Source organism: Aricia agestis, chromosome 8 (assembly GCF_905147365.1).
Source record: "Aricia agestis chromosome 8, ilAriAges1.1, whole genome shotgun sequence".
Classification (NCBI taxonomy): Eukaryota; Metazoa; Arthropoda; class Insecta; order Lepidoptera; family Lycaenidae; genus Aricia; species Aricia agestis.
This window is the reverse complement of record NC_056413.1, coordinates 4,980,938-5,002,534: the sequence shown is the minus strand read 5'-3', so window position 1 is coordinate 5,002,534 and position 21,597 is coordinate 4,980,938. Positions and strand designations below refer to the sequence as shown.

Here is a 21,597-nt window from a genome sequence, read left to right as displayed (position 1 = left end):
AAGGTAATACATGATGTGATAATTTAAAAAAATCCCTACCGAACTGTGCAGTTAAATCGTTGGCGTGTATAACGGGCATAAGCACTGCATCCGTAACTCAATACTATAAGATACAAGCTGGGAAGGTCGCATAGACGATACATGAGCACCACAAGTGGGGAGGCGGCGCGGTGCGGGGTTGGATGACAGTCTACTGCCAATCACAACACTTACTGCCATTATACTGCCATCGCACTGGATACTACCATCATACTGAGTACCATCGTACTGACTGCCATCACACTGGATACTGCCAACGTGCTGGATATTGCCAACGTGCTGAATACTGCCATCGTACTGGATACTGGCAACGATCTGAATACTGCCATCGCACTGGATACTGCCAACGTACTGGATACTGCTAACGTACTGGATACACCCAACGTACGGGATACAGCCAACGTACTGACTACTGCCATCGTGCGTACTGCTATCTTACTGAATACTGCCATTCTGCCGTGATACTGCCATGTGGCATGCTGTCAGTATGTCGCCCGTGACGAGTGTGATCGTGATGCACATGGTCGGGTTGCAGAATTTTGTGAGTAACGTCTGTTCACAGTTTTTATTTCTGAGTTCGGTGCTCTCAGTTCCTTATGTCATTGGTCAACCATTGCTAAAGTTCTTTTGACCATTTCAAGATCCTTTTGAAGATGCCAAGGAAATTCACGAGTCAGTGCTGCCATAATCTTTGTATGGTACATTCGGATGGTACATACACACAGAAAAATCGATAGACACCTCTCCAAGAGGTGTCTCTCGATTTTTCTTTTCAATAAACGAAAACAATTATCTAAATTCTAAGGCCTTTGTTTAACATACATAATTCTAGTATTGTATGTTCTGATTATACTATAATTAGTTTCCACAATCAACTTCTATTATAGGACAGATTTTTAATCAGTGTCGACGTTAATATACGACCTACACTTTGCAAATAAATGTTTGCATGTAGTCAATATGCAAATCAGGCCTAAGCAATTTTTTCCAGTTGCCGGTGTCACAAACTTGATAACTTGAAGAAACTTTAAAGAACCTTAACTTACATAACTTCTACAAACTTTACTCTTGACTAAAATTAAGCCTCTACTCATTTCCGTACCTATCTCAGTTTGTATTTCTAGACTACTACGCTCGCACGCTTCATAAAATCATAACGAGATTGTAAGTGGCTATCTGAGAACCCAGAGACCCCACCGTGCCCGGATATTTCCGAACCGATATTGTTGAAGTACTAGATCCCCTGCATCTATCTTGGTTATATCTTTAAACCCATAGCTCTATAATCAAATCGATATAGTTCCTCTGGTTGTTCGTTATTTCTTTAAATAATCTTTAATGTTCTTCCCACACTATATAAAATCAAACCGAGACTGCAAGTATGAGCTGTCTACAAGCACCCAGATAGCCTACCGTGCCCACGTAGTAGTGAGACTACATTGGAACACTATTTCCGAACCGATATTGATACTACATAATATAGATCCCCTGCATCTATCTTTAATCAAACCGATATTGGTTCCCCTCGTTCTAGATTACTTTAAAAATTAAATTTAACCCTTCGTCCACAGATAGCGGAGGAGTTCCGCGACATGCCGGCGTCGTTCGGCCCTGACATCCCCGTGGACGGCCTGCGCGGGCTGCTGGTGGCCGGCGAGCCGCAGGACGGCTGCGCCCCGCTCGCCAAACCACCGGCCGTCGACAACGAGACTGGGAAGTGGATGGTGCTCGTCGCCAGGTATATACTTAACAATAATAATCTGTTTTAGCATCACCGAACCTAATAAAACATCTGATATAGGGAGAAAGATTATTAAAAAATTAATACATACATACAAAAAGTATCCTATGTCCTTTCCAGGGACTCAAAGTATCTCTATACCAAATTTCAGCAAAATCGCTTCAGCGGTTTGGGGGTGAAGACAGACAGGTAACAGACAGACAGGCAGATAAACTTTCACATTTTTGATATAATTATGGATGTTATTACAAAATATTTAGTAAGTGGGCTTCGGCCTGACCTCATAAGGGCCTGACTCAGCATACCACGTGACAAGCGAGGGGGTTTAATTGCCCTGCTAATTGCTAGTAGCTCTGAGACTCAATTGTTTGTACTACCTGTATAATAAATTTAGGGTGGGTTGCACCAGAGGCGTGGTTAAAGTTAAAGTTAAGGTTATAGTTAAGGCTAAATTTAGCTTTAACTTTAACCTTAACTTTGACCAGAGAAATTGACAGATGACAGCTGGTCCAACAAGGATATAAATAAACGTGGGCGGGGTAAAGGAGAACTTAAAGTAAAGGAGACAGCGTTAGTTCCTTTTTTCGCCACGTGCATTTAAAACCGATGTCGAGCTCTATGGTTATGGTTAAATATGGCGTCTTGATGGCGTCCATTTTTAACTTTAACCAAAGATTTGACATTTTGCATTGAAGTTAAAGTTAAAATTACAGTTATAGTTAAAGTTGGTTGGTGCAACCCAACCTTAGGAATCCCTAAATAATGACATGACACGATATTTCAGATACAACTGTAGCTTCGAGGTGAAGGTGCGCAACGCGCAGCTCGCCGGCTACGACCTGGCCATCGTACACAATGTCAACTCCAGCGATCTCGGTGAGACTACCTATGTTAGACGAGTTTCAATTCTAGTTCCGTTCCGTTCTTAAAGTTCATATCTGTCTGCGTTAAACTAGTCGGGCAAACAACTTTTTTTTTATAACACGCTTTTGTGTGTAAGGTAAAGCTTTATCCTTACTTGAGGTAAAAAAAGGATTAAGCAGGGCCCCGGCTACCATATGTGCAATGTGTGCAATGCACACGGGCGCCATCCTCTAAGGGCGCCAAATCGTCATCGTCGGCGCCAAAACAAAGGACCCAAAAAATTTGCCTAAAGAGGCGCCAAAATCCTTTTTTTGCACACAGGCGCCAGTAGACCTTACATGGTCCCTGGGATTAAGCTTTACACACAAAAGAAGTAAAGTAAGGAACTTATTGAAGTAGGTGACAAGTTAATTTCTGTTCTTTGGAAAATTGATGCTTTGCGAAGAAATAGATGTCTGTAGCGTAAAGTAATTAAAAAAAAAATATTTTTCCGTCGTGTGCTTCGCCTTTATATTAATTAAGAAAATATATCAATAGTAAAGGGCCATCCATAAAGTATGTCACACCTAAAGACGGGGAGAGGGTCAACAAAGTGTGACAAGGAGGGGGAGGGGTCCTAAGTTTTGTAATATTAGGTAATTTTAATTTTTAAATGATTTAAATTTGTTTTTCGATGTCACACCAGGGAAAGGACCTCCTCCTCACAAGTGTGTGTGTATAACCTGTGACGAGGAGGGAAAGGGGATCTAAAAATCATGAAAGTTTAGTTATTGTGACAGACAACAATGACAAATGTATTTGTATACGTAAGCATACTGTAATTATGAGTAATTATGTAGTGTAAATGACCAGATAACGCGCTCATCCCAATCCACAGACTGTTCCTAGTAGCTATTTATAGTAGTAAGCTTAGGCGTTAAGTTGTTTAACGCTGTATAAATGCAAAATGTCACATTGAAATTGGAAATCGGTTTGACTTTTTGAATTTCGAATACTTTTTTTTATTACAACAAACTTATTTGCCACAAAATAATGTATATAGTGTTTTGTGAGTAACCCTATATTGGACTGTGAGTGTGATAACGAAGAATTTCTAAATAAATCAACTTTACAATGACATGCAAGAAAATACTGCTCATATACACGCTTGTAAGTATGTGCTGTTTGTAGGTACCTAATAAATAGTACCAAATACTAATACTCACGTGTCGATGATATAATTGAAACTAGATGTGACATTTTACCCGTGAGTCAGCTATTTGCGATTTCAGGAAGTAATTCAAGTCTTGTTACAATAATTGATACACAAATGTCAATGAGGTGACCCCAGCTTGCAGCTGATTTACGCCCACAGATTATATTCGTGAGGTAACAAAAAACGGCAAATTTTCAAGAAACATGCCTAGTTATTGTTTACTTATTCATTTAATATAGCAATTAGTTTCTTTTAAATTACCAGCCTTACTTATTTACTTTGTCGTCATAAAAAGAAATTAAAAATACATTATATACAAAGATTTTAAATTATCTATTTCGAAATTAGGGAGATTTAGCCTGGTGAAAGGCGGTCGAACATACAGAAAGTCAAAATAAGAGAGACAGGTGGACTTACAGCGAATTCTCACTAATATCCGATTTTCCTATCTTGGTAAAAACATTAAAAAGAAGTAGAAGGAAGATGATTTATTGTTTTTTTTTACAGAGACGATGTCGGCGAACGACGCGGACGACATCGTGATACCGTCCGTGTTCGTGAGCGACCTCGCCGGGTACATACTCGCCGAGAACTACCAGTACACTAACAGGTGAGTACCACAGAGTGAGACAGAACAGTCATTTTATCACAGATCCTTAGGCACTTTCCATAAAGTACTTCAACGACTTTTATGATTGAACCCCCCCCCCCCCCCCCCCCTCCCTTTCCCCTTGTCACAGGTGATCACGTTTGTGAGACCCCCTCGTCAGTTTGTTGAAAAACCAGACACAATAGCTTATCTATTGTTATCGCAGCCGCATGTGGCCGCTTGGGAGTTGAAGCATCAATAAGCTTTTACCACACTAGACATGCTAGCCCCATCGTGACTTTATACTTTATACTAATTTTGTGTGGTGGTTGTTGTGGTGTCAGAAGTAGTTTTAGTTGAAACACCTTGTCATATCTCACACTACAATGTTTCTGTTGCAGCTACTACATAATGGTGAACTGCGACCTGCCGTTCAACATCAACACACACCTGCTGCTGCCCTTCGCCGTCGTGTCCGCGCTCTGTCTCCTCGTCATGCTCATATTCATGGTGAGTGCTGTACACGGACCATACCACATATCAAAGGTGATTCATAAGCAGATGGCGGACCCACTTATTTTGGTCGCGTTTTGTCAAACCCAAGCGACAGATCACGACTATTAATAATATTATGACGACTATTAATACCTATGAATCAATTTCTTCGATGGTAGCATTGACTATAGAGTGGAATAAAGACAAAGCACAAGTTGCTTATCATATCATTCGATAATATAAATGTCCGTAATAATCATAGACTATGGAGCTCAGAACAATTGGAGTAAATAATGGAAGTAACGCTGGAGTTTTTTTTTTATGAAATAAGGGGGCAAACGAGCAAACGTGTCACCTGATGGAAAGCAACTTCCGTCGCCCATGGACACTCGCAGCATCAGAAGAGCTGCAGGTGCGTTGCCGGCCTTTTAAGAGGGAATAGGGTAATAGGGGAGGGTAGGGATGGGAAGGGAAGGGAATAGGGGAGGGTAGGGAAGGGAATAGGGTAGGGGATTGGGCCTCCGGTAAACTCACTCACTCGGCGAAACACAGCGTAAGCGCTGTTTCACGCCGGTTTTCTGTGAGAACGTGGTATTTCTCCGGTCGAGCCGGCCCATTCGTGCCGAAGCATGGCTCTCCCACGTATGCATTGTATGTATGTTATATGGATAGCTTATTAAAGTAGCTAATTTTTATGAGTCTTTCAAGAGCCTATGTTGTCCCATTGCTGGGCAATAGTAAACACTTTTTTCATGTTCTATGTGTGACCTCCCCAAACAGCGCATGACTCTGACCCATAATTATATTCCATCCCGCTCCGGCGTCACTCGCTCTCTATCGTCTATCTCAGTCTGACCCATGTTTTATCTCACTCTCACCCGTGTATTCTATCTCGCTCTACAGATAGTGAAGCACTATCAGAGAAGTTCATTCATAAGCAGATAGCGGACCTACGTAATTTGGTCGCGATACGTCAAGCCAGCCGACGTTTACGAATTACATTGAATTTACATAATTCGACCAAATGACGTAGGTCTGACAACTGCCTACGAATCAATTTCTTCGTATGGTACATGCTGCCGCGGTTGGTTCTATATCTATCTCGCTCTCACTCGTATACTCAATCTCACTCTACAGATAGTGAAGTGCATCAAGGACCGCCGGCGCGCGCGCCGGCACCGCCTGCCGCGGCGGTCGCTCCGCAAGATCCCCACGTGCAAGTTCAGCAAGGGCGACCCCTACGACACCTGCGCCATCTGCCTCGACGACTACCAGGAGGGCGAGCGCCTGAGGGTGCTGCCGTGCGCGCACGGTAAGACAGAGAGTACTAAGTAGAGTGAAAGCGACAGATTGATGTTGCTAAAATTCTATGCCTTTTATTATTAAATTAATTAATTTAATTATTTTTTAAATAGTAAAATCACTACTTTCTTAATATCTTTTACTAAAAAGTTTAATGTCTCCGATCATGAATGGCCAGTCGCTATACTGCACTACTGGCTGTAAACTATGACAACTATGGTGTCGGTTTAGTACTTATTTTAAAGAAAACTTACATGGATAACAACAAGTTCCAGTTAATTTAAAAAAGAACCTAAAGGAGCTTTCCCTTTAAACTTTTTTTCCTCTGGATCTTAATGTGCCAAAATTGTGATTTCAGCGTATCACATGAAGTGCATCGACCCGTGGCTGACGCAGAACCGGCGCGTGTGCCCCGTGTGCAAGCGGCGCGTGTTCGCGGCCGGCGAGCGGCGCCGCGCCAACACCGACTCCGACACTGATACCGAGCCGCTCGTCGCCGACGCGCCCGCCACGCAGGTACTGGCGCCACTATCTTATGTCGCGCCGAGGCCGATCGGCCGTAGGCTCTGACACTGACGTCATGCCCTAATATCACAGATGCCAACAGTCATCGCAGACACCAATCTCAATGACATGCTTACCAACAATTCTTAAAATAATGTCCACCTAGTCAACCCTCAATATGGACCCTCTTGTTGCTGGCTACCCCCATTTATTATTAAAAAAATATTCTAAACTCGCGTGTATTTATCAGTTAATATTTATACAGGGCGGTACGTTCGACGAGCAGACGGTGAACCCGTTCGTGCGTGCGGCGTGGTTCATAGCGCGGCTGCGGTCCGGCGACGCGCCGCAAGACGCGGAAGCCCCGCCCCCGCCCCCAACGGTACAGGAGGAGCCAGAGAATGTGGATGAGTGAGTGCTATTTTTTTTATTGTTATTGCCCGCCCGGTCACAGGAAACGATTCAAAGTCTCGATATATAGATAAATAAATAGATATAAATAAGAGATAAATAAATTATGTGGTCGGGTTATGTCAAAATCCATCAATAAATTTCACACACCAAATTACATAGGTCCGCCATCTCGCTATTAATTTTCTATGATAATACTGCGCGTGATATGCTTACTACCAGCCGGACCGTCAGCAGCTCTTACTTTTCCAGTGTAATGACCTAAAGAATATTGGAACCTAGTTGGATAATATTGTATTTGAGTGTAAATTAGTAATGCAAACCTATAAACGAGCTTGTAAATGTTCCAGGGATGATTCGGAGCGGCGGCCGCTGCTCGCTCGGGCGGAGCGGCGGCGGCGGCGGCGACGGTCGCGGTCGGCGACCTGCCCGCGCCCCGCCCGTTCGCCCGCCTCCGTCGCTTCCTCCGCCCCCCGCGTCGGGCCCGACCCCGCGCCCGCCCCCGCTGATAACTCCATCAACGGCTCGCCCTCGCAGGGAGAAATTGGTAAGTTATACACGAGATAAAAATAATGTCATAGTTATCGTAATGAGACCTCAGTTAATGCAAATAATTTTGCAAGATTAATATTAAAGTTCGGCTAGATTTTGAGTATTTATATCGGCTAAATGGCGATGGTCATACAACTGCCTGCTTAATTGCGAATAGGTCCTCAGTAAAAAAACAAAACGGATTATTTCTTATACAACTATTGTGTGTTTATTTACAGGTGTGGCTGCACTTCCGGCGCCTCAGGACGATTCACATCATATTAACTTATAATCTCTGTACATACAATACTAACACTTTGACTGTACAACGCTCGTCGTACTACAGATTGGAGTTAAGTTAGCTGCAAAGCGTCGCAATACAAATGTCACATCTAAACGCGTACCGATGCAGCGTATCTCAATGCAGTTGCCTTTGACTGATGTTTAGTTCTTCAAATATTATATTGTAAACTTGGACGTTCGTAATGCAACTTAATAAAAATGAAGTTAGCCGCAAAGGGTAACAAAAACTTATCTACTAAATGCGTGAATTAACATATTTTTAGTAACGAAAAAATAATTGCGGTTTTGTTTTCCATTTCGACAATAAATATATTAAATAACAGTCAATTAACTAGAAACGTTTTAAAAATCTGGCTGCTAGTTTTTTTCTTTCGTGTTCTATAACAGAAAAAATTATAGTTTCTTTTAACAATTTGTTTACCTGTAATATAATTATATTAGGCAAGTAGCAAGTCTTAAATTAACGTGTCGTTTAGGAAACTTATGCGCACATCATCATAACCTCCGAATTTTTAGTTGCTTAGCTCAAATATTTAATAGAACTATTTTAAACCTACCTTCGAGTACACCATTAATATCAAAATAAGGTGCTTTAAATCATTATGCGGGCTCTACACTCGCGGCGCGAATTGCGGCCGTGATTCGCGCCGTGAACACGATTCGAACAAATACGAAGCCGCGAAACCCTCCACACTCGCGGTTCGCGGCCTTCGCGGGCTTTCGCGCCGCGAGTATGGAGCCGGCTTTACATTATTTGGAAGTCTGCCTAAATGGCTCAATTTACGTGCGATTTTAAAAGGCATGTATACCTATACATATAAAGCTAAAGTTTAGCGCGTATACTGTTAGCTGTATCATCTTGACTGGATTAACTTGGGCGCGATGCTTTACCCGTCCATAACACTGGGCCACATTAATAGAAAACGTCGAAAATAATCGCAATTTGTACAGAAAATTGAAAGGCATTACGATAAATTTTCACAGCTACAAAAGTTTCTGTTAGTGGCTGGTGTGTAAGATATTCATTTTGGACCATAGACTGTAGCCACAATTTCACTCCGATCCGAGAGCCAATGCTGTTTACACGAAAGCTATTATAACTAAAGTTTAATTAATTATTGGGTCCGTGGGAAAATTGTGCGTCCACGTACGCAAATTTGCGTACGTGTACGCATTTTAAAAGTAAGATTATTGTCAGGTGTTTCTATTCTGATTGTGTTTGAGGTGTGATTTATTGATGGTTCAACAATGTGAATAAGACTTAGAGAATGTTTCACTCATTAGGCGATTCTAATGAGTGACTAATAACTTATCTAGAGGTTTTGTCTCCGTCGCTCAGAATCAACAGCAACAAAACATAAAGATAAGCTATTGTGAAACAGTCCTTGTGACTTGAAATTAACGGCGTAAGAATTAATAGTGTACGGTCTCAGATATGCACAGTGTACTACATTAAGGGCCTGTTTCACCACTTTCTGATAAAGTGCCTAATAGGCTATTCATAACTTTTTTGACAGATTCTCCATACTTGATCTGTTAAGTTAATTGATGGATAACCTTATCAGGAAGTGGTGAAACAGGACCTTCGAATATCGTTATTGCTACATTTTTCATATCTGCGACTATACATCATATTTTTATTACTAGCGATAAGACACAACGCAAAATCATACATTACTTAGTCATAAAATTAATTAGTTTTAAATTTACAATGATTACATGTAGCTTGTATATATTTGACAATAGTATATTCGACCTATTTTATTGTTGTTTAAACGCGTATTTTATTTACTTAAAAATTGTGGCTTTATCGAAATTGTATCATGGAGTCGAAAAAGTACTGAGGCCAATATTACTGTGTTTGAGGACGATTCTATAATAGTAGGGTTTGATAAGATTGATTGATGATTCAAGAGACAGCAGTAGCAGTGCAATATAAACGTAATCTTGTCCTCAATAATTCAAGCTTCGTGTCATATTATGCCTAGTCTGTTCAGCATGCTTAGCATGCCCACCATAGAAAGGGTTTATTTCTACGAAGAACAGACGGTGATAGAAGGAAATCCACCATTTTGTACCTTAAATCTGTCAGTATTTCTATTCTTTCGCGTTTCTACTGTATTTACGCTTTGACTGTCTATATTACGTAGAAAAAAACGTCTCCATGGCGGCCATGCTGAGCGTGCTGCAGGGACCAATTCTGGCACACCCCCAGAGTTATATTACCTTTGACTTTTCTATTAGATCAGTCTTCGTCAATGGTATAAAAGCTCTTAACATACTTCGTACTATAATGCCTAATGTTTAATTACAAATTATAATCCCTAAGTTATTTTATTTGTAAAAAGTCAACATATTAAGTGCGGGCTGCCAAATTTTGCTGTGTTTTCTAATAAGTACTACGATCCTGGAAGACGATTGACTTAAATGAAATTGAGATTTATTTAATCATTTTATAAATCTAATATTTGCCTAACGAAAAACACGATTCACTTATTTTGACTCGATAGTTATATTTTTCGAAATTATGAATCTTTCTGGGCTTTTCAACAAATAAAATAGTAGTACAAGTTATTTAATTATAGTAACACATTGAGTGTCATATGTCATATCATTAAATAACTCTCACTACTACCATCACACACTTTATAAAATAATGGCTAAAGGAAATATTAGTACCTATTGTATTTAATTTTTAAGTAATCATCAAAAATAGTTTTGGGACTTAAGACCTTTACTTTCGTGCTATAATGCGGGAACCGTTGTTATGCGATATTGTTCACTATCAGCTGCAGCGCAAAGTACAATGCTTGCGGGCACGATTCATGGAATCATTAGGCGCTTTGCAGACGACGGGGCGGGGTGGGCCGGTCAATTTCGCCGGCACAGCACAAAGGGAATCCTATATTACCAACGCACACGGCGGGCAAAAAGACCCCGCCGCAGGCGCCCGGCGGGCCGGCGGTCTATTTCGCTGCGTACGCCCGTCGATGTCTGCGGCTGCCCGCGCCGCGTACACAAAGCACACGCTGTCTGCGTTACTGCATGTAAACTGGTTTGTGTGATCCACGGACATGCGCCGCCAGTGCCCGCCGGGCACCTGCGGCGCGGTCTTTTTGCCCACCTTGTGCGTTGATAATATATAAGGATTCCCTAGTTTGTGCTAACGTTCGCGGCGAAACTGACCGGCCCGCCCCGCCCCTTCGTCTGCAGAGCGCCTTATATCACGATTGGAGGATAGCGGGGTGTGTAGGCGGGGCTATACACCACTCGGGCTAACTTGTCGCTAGCGGTCATTGGCTCCGTCAAAAACTTGTCATTTTATATATAAATTCGCCTCGCCATATAAAAACACGATTGACAATATCCGACACTTCATTGTCAATCGCGGTTTATATGGAAAATGACAAATTTTTGTCGGAGTCAACGACCGCTACCTACAAGTTAGCCCGAGTGGAGTATAGCGTGCTTTGATATTTTTGGCAGCAGGCTCTTAATAATACTTTGAAAAACTATTTCTATTTTGTTGGATTACTAAATCATTTTAACATATTTACTATTTTCTTAAATTTTGACCACTGTTAAAATAAAGCCAAAGAATAAAGTCGTTTCATGCGAAAACTGTTTCATTCCCGAATTCCAATATAATAATAATAAATTAGCTCCCACACCGGTTTCGGTGACGGTGACCGGTTTCACTGAAACGAGGCCAGCTACGCAGGAGTAATTTATAGTGCCCAAGTGTGTGCGCAGTACACAAGAGCACTCTCTATTCCTTTACTCTCATAACCCAGTGGGACGGAAAACCGACACGACCGGCAAGAGATCAGGCGCAGGACCGACTTTTTACATGCCCATCGACGCATGGATCATCTTACTTGTCAGACAATCAGGTGATCAGCCTGCATCGTCCTAACTCCTAACCAAACTTGGAAATAACATGTATCCAACGCGGGAATCGAATCCACGACCTCAAGTCAAGAGCCGCGCTCTATACCACTAGACCACGGAGGCGTATTCCAATAACGTGTTATAATACAATACAAGGTGTAACAAAGCTAAGTGATAATACTTTAGTGCATGTGTTCCTTGTGTGTAGAGTTCGCTGTGAAAGTAGCAAAATTTTTTTCACTTTTGTATGCGGAAATCAAATTCGTGACGCTGGAGCGCTTGCCCATACAAAAGTGAAAAAAAATTTGGTCTTTCAGCGCTGCTACTTTCACAGTGAACTCTTTACAAGGAACACGTACACACCCTAAAGTATTATCACTAGAGATGTGCCGACTATCCCGGCCACTTTTGTAGTCGGCAAAAAGCGCCGACTAATCGGCTATTTACCTTTTTGCTATTATTGAAATTATATTAAAGAAAAACCTTGATTATTGTTTATGTGTTCAGATTACACTCAATAAGTGTTTCTGAAAGTAGTAAAGAAATTATTTTTGTAAATATAATTTTAATAACAAATTAAGTTACTGTATCATACCTAAACAAAATAAAGTAACGTACGCAAAGTAAAAATACTTCACACGATTCGATACGTTTGCAGGCGGCGTGTGCGACGCGAAACAGCAGTAAAAAAGCGTTACGGAAACTTCCGAAACCATGATCGGCTTGGCCGACTAGTCGGCTACTTTGCAGCCGACTAATCGGCTAGTCGGCCAAAGTCATGATCGGCACATCTCTAATTATCACTTAGTTTTGTTACACCTGTATATAACATAATATACCTTAAGTTTGGCAATATATTTTGCTATTGTTACATTACTAATTTATTAGATACAGAGGTTATAATTATGTATAGTAAAAAGGATTATACAGTAAAAAAGAAAAATATTATTAGTGTGTTTATTTGTAAACTATACAAAAACCGCCACATGGGTTGTCCAGCCCGACGGTACAAGATGCAAGCGTAACAAACACCCACACCAATTGGAATTTGAGCCTAATCCCGTAAAGGATTAGGTCGTTAATGGATCTAGTCGAAGAGACCGAAGCCCATGTCGTCATCGCTCTCCTCTTCCTCCTTCTCGGCTTCCTTCTTCTCCTCCTTCTTCTCAGCGGCCGGGGCGGCGGCGGCGGGAGCGGCAGCGACCGCGGCGAACTTGCTCGGGTCCTAGAGGGAAAACACTCTTGTAATATTGCAACATTAACTATAATACAATAAAACCTTGCTAACGGTCATGACAACCTTCATTTATAGTAGAAACTATATAACTAAATAATATTAAAGTTACATCATATACATGTAGATTTATAATTCTTGTTATAGCATGTTAGATAATTAAGTAGATCACGAAAGTTAAAATAATCTAAATAGGTTGACCGAATCTTTAAAATTTACTCAACTGAATGTAGTAATGCTAAAAAACCACATCTACCTTGATGAACTCCTTGATGGTCTCTGCCTCTTTGAATTCAACCTCGGTGACGGCGGCGATGGCCAGAAGGTTCTTGAAACCGTTGGCGATGGAGTGGGGCGCGGACGCCAGCGTAGGGTAGCCCATGGCCAGCGAAAGCGCCGCCACGTTGGCCACTCCCAGCTGGAACTTGGCGCGGAGGTCCTCCGGCTTGATGTCCAAGATGGCGGGAGCGAAGATGGTGCCCGAGTCGTACACCTTAAATATTATTACAGAACTATTATCAAAGGCTTGACACAAATTGTTCATCAATTTTTTCGATAATATATATAATTAATTTGCCACCAGAGGGACATCAGGGTCTTTGGTGTCTAATGTCGTGTCAGACAGACATGACAGCCATATTGTGTGACATGTGCCCCAAGTTCCACTTGACGTTAAAAACGCTTAAAATAAGAGGCATTTCGAGCGTTTTGATCGTTTTTAATGCCGGCCGTTTACACATATTAAGTTGATAAGTAGTCAACTAAATTTTAATTTGAAGTGCCTGTCCAAATGTGTCAATTGACAAGCCCAGGCTGCCAACTTAACAGAAAATAGACAAAATTCTAATTATTTTGTTTAGTACTTAACTAATTTATACTTGCTACTAAATTTTGTTTATATTGTGCAATTAATAACTTAAAAAATTAAGTTGAAATTTAGTAACTACTTATCAACTGAATGAAAAAACAGCCATAATGTCAAGTGGAACGCATGGTTGAAGTTATTTCGTGACATGACAGCTGTTTGACACAACAATAAATGATACAATAGAAACTACTTTGCTACACAGTGCCATTTGTCCCTGTTATCTTTGCAGTAATTTTCGAAAACTAGAAAAATGAAAGACAGCTAATTTACAGAATAAACATTGTTTCCTAAAGCACTACAGACCATTTAGAAACAACATGAAAGATTAGATTTGTGTGCTTGTGTATCAATAAAAACAATATTTAACTGCAATTAAATAATAATAACACAAGCATTTGCTATTCCAAAGGTAAATTATCAGTGTGAACACAAACAACACACTGTACTCAACACTTTGGGTGACATTCTTTTTATGGTCCACAGATGGCAAAGATTTATTTTGAGATGCATGGCTTTTAGCCATCTGTGATTATTTTAATAAAATAGCATTTCTGAAGGCTGATACATACCTGCTTGACAACTAGACCATACGAGAAGGGAGAGATATTCAACATGTTGAGGAGAGTAGCTTCAGAGGCACCCACTTTGTCTCCGGGCTTCAGGATGTGGACGTCATTGATGATTTCAATAGTACCTGAAAATCATTGGGAAAATAAGAAAATAGCAACAAAACAATCATACTTCCAGCACTATTGTACTGCTTATAGTTCTGTTTCTGAATAGATGGCAAATTATAATTATTGTATCAATATTTGCACAAGACATTATAATACAGTTTATTATAATATTATTACAAGTCATAGTATTATAATATAATAAACTTATTATTATTATTATTATTATAGTATTCCATCAGTAAAACAATTTGTTTTTAGGTTTACATTTAAATTGACATACAGAGAGAGTTAAAATAAACTCACCCTTGGAAATCTTAGTGGGGATGGAGAGGGCCTGGAAGAAGGCGGTCTTCTCGGGACCCAGACCGGTGTTGTGGGCCGGGATGACTACAGCCAGAGGGGCAATGGCACCAGGCCTGGCCGGGGCACGCACCTTGTTCTCCAGCAGTTTGTCACGCACCTATAAATAAGTATTCATAAGCAGAAAGCAAAGAACAGTACTAATAATAAATAATAAAAAAAAAAACAAAATACTGAAACAGTTACTTTAAAAACTTGTACTTCTACTACTAATAACTTTTGTATCTTCAAAATGCCAGTGCAACTAGCATTCAGCTATAGGTCACACTAGGATAAATTTGAAGAGTTCATGTAGTCTGAAAGCGAAGCCAGAAGATCTATAAATAACCTCCTGGTATTAAAACAGACAATGAGATAAGAAAATATTTAAATGCTTTGCTTTTTATAATATTACAGTATGATTATTGTAGCATAGTAATATCATATTATGGCTAATGCCTCTTTGTGATAATAAGTGACATTCTAAGGAGATGAGAGTTGTATGAAAAGGAATTCCTAAAAGAATAGTTATAGTGTAATTTCTTGTTATCAGTGCTTTTGCAACATTGATCTTACCTCTACAAGGTCTCCGCGAGTGAACACAAAGCCAACGTTTCCCTTGATGTGAGGGAGCAGCTTCTCCAGAGCCGGGTTGGTCTCCAGATGGTCCTTGATGGCCTTACGCATCATGGTGTTTTTGCCCATGAGGATGATGCTGGTGCCGCGGAGAGCGATACGGATCTGCTGCATCTGCTGTGAGCCCACGTTGTCGGCACCCACGATGAAACATTTTGGGTACTCGTCCAACAGTTGCTGTGGACAGAGGTATTTATCTGGTGTGAATTGTGATCCTTATTACTTGTCAAAGAGAGATGTAATGTTTAGATATTATTTAAGTATACTCAATTTTTATGATCTGCTCGTAATATATCAGTTTAATAGTATACTGTAGTTGAAAGTCTGTTTCCTCAAAATGCCAGTGCAAAAAGCATCTTGCTGGATATCACACTAGGATAAATTTGAAGAGTTTATGTAGTCTGAAAGCGAAGCCAGAAGATTTAGGCATAATCAGCTGGTATTATAACAGACAATAGTTAAGATTACCTAAAATATATGAGCTGAGAATGCTTTAAAGAGGAATAACCTCATAAAACATCAACATTTAAGCTTTCTGTTTTACTTACGACGATTTTGGTGAAGTAGTTGGTTTTCCAAGTAGCCTTGTCCTCCCTACCCATCGTGGTGGTTGTAGGGACTTCGGAGAAATTTAAGGACTGCAAATAAATTAAACCATAATGAAACGTGGTGTATAAACAACTTTCTCATCATCTTTGCGAAAATACTTATTGATAGAGCGAGCTAAATGAGTACTATGGAATATTTCGGAAGATTTTTGTAGTTCTTTTTGGGATTTGAGGGATAAAATTGGATGCATATTTACCAAGACAAATCACAAGAAGCACAGTCGACGTGCACCTTGCGGGACACAAAACGATGTAATGGCCACAGATTACTAGTATCAGTGTTGCCAGAGCTGTATGTTCGAAAGTTACATATTGTCATGCGAAAAGTAACATATTGAGGGGAAAAGTAACATTTCATATTACTTATATATAATAAAATGCCTGGGGTGAGGGTGATGCAGAATGCACGAAAACATACTATAAATAATATAGAGATGAACTGAAACAAGATCATTAAACAAAACTTAAAACTAAGGTGCGACAAGGCTTTAATTAAATAAACGTGGGCGGGGGCGTTGCTGATAAAGGAGAACTGTCAAAAATGGCGTTTTTGTATGATGGCAGCGTTAGTTCCTTTTTTGCCACGTTCATTTAAAGCCTTGTCAGCTGTAACGACAAAACTCAATAAAACTTAGTGCGTTCCGTTTTCGCATTTTTGGTTTCAAACATCTTTTTTTTTTCAATTAAGTACCAAAAGGAACGTAAAAGTAACATCTTTAGTCATGTCACATGAATGTAACATGCAAGGGTCAAAAGTAACGTAAAATGTTACAAAAGTAACATTCTGGCAACGCTGACTAGTATATATTTGGTAATGGCCACAGATTACTAGTATATATTTGTAGACGGCCTACCAGTGTTGCCAGAGCTGTATGTTCGAGGGGAAAAGTAACATTTCGTATTACTTTTTAAATGCCGGGGGGGGTGTATCCCGAATGCACGAAAACATACTATACATATAGAGATGAAGTGATTTTTTGGATTCCGTATAATTATTTTATTATTAAAATTATTTATATACCTATTAAAATGAAAATATAATAACATAAGCTCTTATACAAAAAAAAACAATTTTTGGCCTATTTTTGCTCTATCACGGTACGGAACCCTTTATGAGCGAGTCAGACTCGTGGACGGGGGCGCTGCTGATAAAGAAGAACTGTCAAAAATTTGTTTTTGTATGATGGCAGCGTTAGTTGCTTTTTTCGCCACGTTAATTCAAAGCATTGTCAGCTGTAACGACAAAACTCAATAAAACTAAGTGTGTTTCGTTTTCGCATTTTTGGTTTCTTTTTTTTCAATTACCAAAAGTAACGTAAAAGTAACATCTGTAGTCATGTCACATGAATGTAACATGCAAGGGTCAAAAGTAACGTAAAATGTTACAAAAGTAACATTCTGGCAACGCTGTGGCCTACAAATATATATTATATACTAGTAATCTGTGGTAATGGCCGATTGACATTTGACAATGACACTTGACATTTAACTGACATACGTTGACAATCAAAATTTTAATAAAAAAAATAATTAGCAATAAGTTTGAAATCTGAATAAAAAAAATACATTTTACAGTTTAAACTACGACAGTCACTGATCTCCATTAAACAAGTACGCTGGATCTATGATACCCACTTTTTTTTGTGCCATTTGAAGCGGAATCAGCGCCCCCATTATTAGGACCGAGAACTAAATTAGACGTAACCATTGGTAACCATGTATTTATTTTAATTCTCTATGGCTTAATCGTTCGAATTGTTTTCGTGTTTTTAAAGTGTTTAAAAGGTTTTACGCGATTAAGTAATATATATAATATATATATTATATAAGTGGTGGTAGTTCATAGTTAAACTATGAAAGGGTGTATGTTATGTAAAACACGGTACAAAAAGGGATGTGGGGTTACATTTCACAAGTAAGTGATTTTAACAGCTCATTTCTACGATATTTTAAACTTTTATTGATATATAGGCACTTAAAAATGTGGCACTAATCTTATTATACCGTATTCACCACATATTTACCTTTGTTTTACCGATTTTTGATAAACAATAAAATTCAATAGTGCTGGAGTTTTCTGTCGATAAAACTTATCGATATCTATAATAATTGTATTGAAATCTCCGATAACCGATTTTTATTATCAAATAAATATTATGCTCTTAAAATAATTGACAGGTTTCCGTCTGACGAAGGAAGACTGGAATTATGGTTGAAAAAATTAAAAAGCCTGGTTGGCGTCCGAAAATTGCTACTACCGCTTGCCGTTACTATTTGAAGTGTACAAACGTTCTCTGTGAAAATACAAGGCGCAAAACTACCATTTGATCGTGATTATGTTTGGAAAATTTATTTCAGCGTTTACTCTTTCTTGACAGACTGTAATTCTGTGTAACGGTAACTAATAAAATATAATGTTAAAGTATAGCACATATATTTTTATTATTTATAAATACCTTACCTACTCCACCCCAATAAAAAAAAATGTATTCAAACGTTCCATATTTATTTATGGATCGCATTATCCAATTAGTTAATTTCCCTCGCACTTCTGCAATCAGCGCCAAAATGGCGAAAATCAAATGAGATAAAGTAAATCGATAAAAATTTGCTTGCTAGATCCATAAATAAATAAGGAACTTTTATATTATTACTAGACTTTCCGCGCGGCTTCTCCCACGTAAATATCTTCACAGACAAATTGGTCCACAAAAAATAGCCCATATAATCCTTCACGTTATACATTCCCCCGCTTTTTCCACATTTTCCTCTATTTCGTAGCTCCTATTAGTCTCAGCGTGATAAAATATATAAAATGGGCTGTCTTACACTGAAATGATTGTTCAAATTGGACCAGCAGTTCCTGAGATTAGAGCGTTCAAACAAACAAACTTCCGCTTTATAATAATATAATATGATGAGATTAGTTAGGGTCTAATCACACAGAACACTTATTCAGCTTTGTTCAGCTTTAATACGATACACTGTAGCACTACTTTGATAATATTAGAAATGAAATTAGAAAATACAATACAACAAAGTTTTCGTTAGAAGCTTATCTTCAGTTTTGTTTTTAGTTTTTCGTAGTGCTATACTCCACTCGGGCTAACTTGTCGTTAGCGGTCATTGACTCCCTGTCAAAAACTTGTAATTTTCCATATAAATCGCGATTGACAATGAAGTGAGTGAGACAAATGAGATGAGTGGAGTATAACTGCTAAAAATAAATAGATTATAGATAGGTACTGCTACTTCACGTTATCTACGTATGAAATTTATTACGCCTATCTAAATTACGGAGAGGAAGTCTGTAATCTTTAATACAAATATGTAGCGTCTGTATTATTCAATTTAATATTTTTGTCCTAATGGTCGACATTATCTGAATCTGGAAACATTTCATCGATAATAGAAAAGACAGTTGTACATCACCAGTATTAGTTCCAAATACTACTGCTATCAGCGCCAATATGGCGACATGATGGCGACTTTCAAACATTTTTACGTCAAATTTAGTTCCTATCCCTAATAATGGGGGAGCTGATTCCGCTTCAAATAGGCATAAAAAATAGCTGTCATTTCAAAGGGTATCATCAGTACAGCTTACTTGTATAATGGAGGTCAGTGACGACAGTATATATTAAGTCTATGGTTTAAACTTAACAAATGAGAGATTTTCATTTATATTTTTTAATTTTAACCTCTTCTAATAAATTTATATTTTTATGTATTTTTTTCTCTTTTTGATAAATTCTACAATCTTTGTCCATCGGCAAATGATTTTCTGAACAGTTTACGCATTTAAAAACAATGATATTCTATGTTACTAACGTTTAAAAATCGTAACTTTGCAATTATCATGATTACCGGTGCATTTAGGACAGACAACATTTTTAGCCGAACAATATCTACGCGCATGTCCAAACTTCCAGCATCGCGAACATTGGGTTACGCTGAACATATATGGCTCAACCTTAATTCTTAGTTCGTATATAAATACATGAGTAGGTAACGTACTCGTATGAACCCCTCAAAACCTATGCCTATAATCTCGCTCGTTATCCACCGCTTTCCTGTTTCGTTGTCACTATGTTCCGGTTGTCTTCTTTTGTTGAGTCTCATTACCGATTTTATTTTAACATCACTCCTAACGTTGGCCAATAATTCTTCTGTCGAAATTTCTTCCTCGATTCCCTTAATCACTCCATAGGAAGTTTCGACCTCAGAGGTTCGTTGGTATTTCCAACCCAACTTCTCGCTCACAGGGCACGAAGTAAATTTTTGTAGTGAAGCTTCGTTTTCAAAAGATAATATCACCTTATAAAAGTTAACGTACTTCACACGAGAAATCCCCATTATATTGTATTGCTTCAAAATTTTAGCAAATGCAAATTGTCTAGGCATTTTTTCTTTGCAAGTTATCGTTAAGTCTAATGAATACGCCTCACTATCAGAACTTTCTTTGTACCCAACTCTACGCTGTTTTACTGTCGTCCATTCATTTGTAGTTCCGTCATCTTCCTCTCTAATCCTCTTTTTACTCGACATCGATCTATGTATATTTTCCGTCTCCTCTGTCTCCTCATTTTGTATAGTACTTCTCAGCTGCATCGTATCCTCATCTCCCTCCATACTTTCATTCAAGTATTCGATCTCCTCGTAATTACACTCGCTATTAGTTGCCATATCAATCACAAAATATATCGGGCAACGCGGCCACAGAAGCGAGCTGTGACCGCGCCGAAGTAATCGCAATAGGTACTAATCGAATATTATCGAACACCGATATGCGCACACGTCTAACACTCACCGCGCTTGCGGGCGAACTATGACTTCTTGACTTTATACTTAGACTTTGACTAGACTTTAGACCTGACGATACTATAAAAAAAATTGTATTAAAAGGGCCATGAATGGGCCCTTTAAAGAATATTGTTTTCCCGCCATAATATAACATGAGAAATGGCTTCGGCCTGATGAAAAAACTTATTTCATATTATTGATATTGTTACACCCTGTGTTATTACGTTAGGGTAACTAGAATGAGTGTTCATAAATAAAATCCTGTTGGTAACTGGATTACTTTTATTACGCAAGCGACCACTCGGGTTGCTGCACCAAGAACACTCTGATATTTTACATGTTATGGCGGCTCTCGACATAGGCGAACGCGTTGGCCAACGCGTCTGCAGACGCGTTGGCCCCAATGTGTAGAACGGGCGTTCGCGCGTTGGCCGTAGGTATTTAGACGTTGGCCAACGCGCGAACGCCCGTTCTACACATTGGGCCAACGCGTCTGCAGACGCGTTGGCCAACGCGTTCGCCTATGTCGAGAGCCGCCATTAGTTGTTCACCACATGCATCGAACAT

The 21,597-nt window shown here is 39.3% G+C and overlaps 2 protein-coding genes across 5 annotated transcripts in view; one reads left to right on the top strand and one right to left on the bottom strand.

Annotated features, from left to right (window-relative positions):
- LOC121729970 (E3 ubiquitin-protein ligase RNF13) overlaps positions 1-8,796 on the top strand; it is a 28,223-nt gene extending 19,427 nt beyond the window's left edge. For 3 of the 4 annotated variants that reach the window (XM_042118737.1, XM_042118738.1, XM_042118739.1), the window contains exons 3-11: positions 1,611-1,777; positions 2,565-2,656; positions 4,347-4,449; positions 4,830-4,938; positions 6,061-6,235; positions 6,584-6,741; positions 6,995-7,140; positions 7,491-7,687; positions 7,911-8,796. In XM_042118737.1, coding sequence (XP_041974671.1) covers positions 1,611-1,777; positions 2,565-2,656; positions 4,347-4,449; positions 4,830-4,938; positions 6,061-6,235; positions 6,584-6,741; positions 6,995-7,140; positions 7,491-7,687; positions 7,911-7,963 — 1,200 coding nt within the window. In that variant the 3' untranslated portion in view covers positions 7,964-8,796. Of the gene's footprint in view, positions 1-51; positions 581-1,610; positions 1,778-2,564; positions 2,657-4,346; positions 4,450-4,829; positions 4,939-6,060; positions 6,236-6,583; positions 6,742-6,994; positions 7,141-7,490; positions 7,688-7,910 lie in introns of those variants that run through there. The other variant, XM_042118740.1, reaches the window with a different exon arrangement.
- Positions 8,797-12,808: 4,012 nt separating this feature from the next.
- Positions 12,809-16,497, bottom strand: LOC121729971 (60S acidic ribosomal protein P0). The gene is made up of 7 exons (XM_042118741.1): positions 16,425-16,497; positions 16,168-16,257; positions 15,560-15,796; positions 14,948-15,104; positions 14,537-14,661; positions 13,356-13,592; positions 12,809-13,090 (listed from the first exon to the last, which is right to left on the bottom strand). The coding sequence occupies exons 2-7, from the start codon at positions 16,219-16,221 to the stop codon at positions 12,953-12,955; spliced, it is 948 nt and encodes a 315-aa protein (XP_041974675.1). The 5' UTR covers positions 16,222-16,257; positions 16,425-16,497; the 3' UTR covers positions 12,809-12,952.
- Positions 16,498-21,597: the final 5,100 nt, after the last annotated feature.

Bases quoted from the DNA above. Each gene is read 5' to 3' on its own strand.
- LOC121729971 (XM_042118741.1), bottom strand. From the start codon at position 16,221: ATGGGTAGGGAGGACAAGGCTACTTGGAAAACCAACTACTTCACCAAA. The intron at 14,662-14,947 runs GTGAGTTTATTT...AATGATTTTCAG, and splicing joins CCCCACTAAGATTTCCAAGG to GTACTATTGAAATCATCAAT. The intron at 13,593-14,536 runs GTATGTATCAGC...ATAATATTTAAG, and splicing joins ATGGTCTAGTTGTCAAGCAG to GTGTACGACTCGGGCACCAT.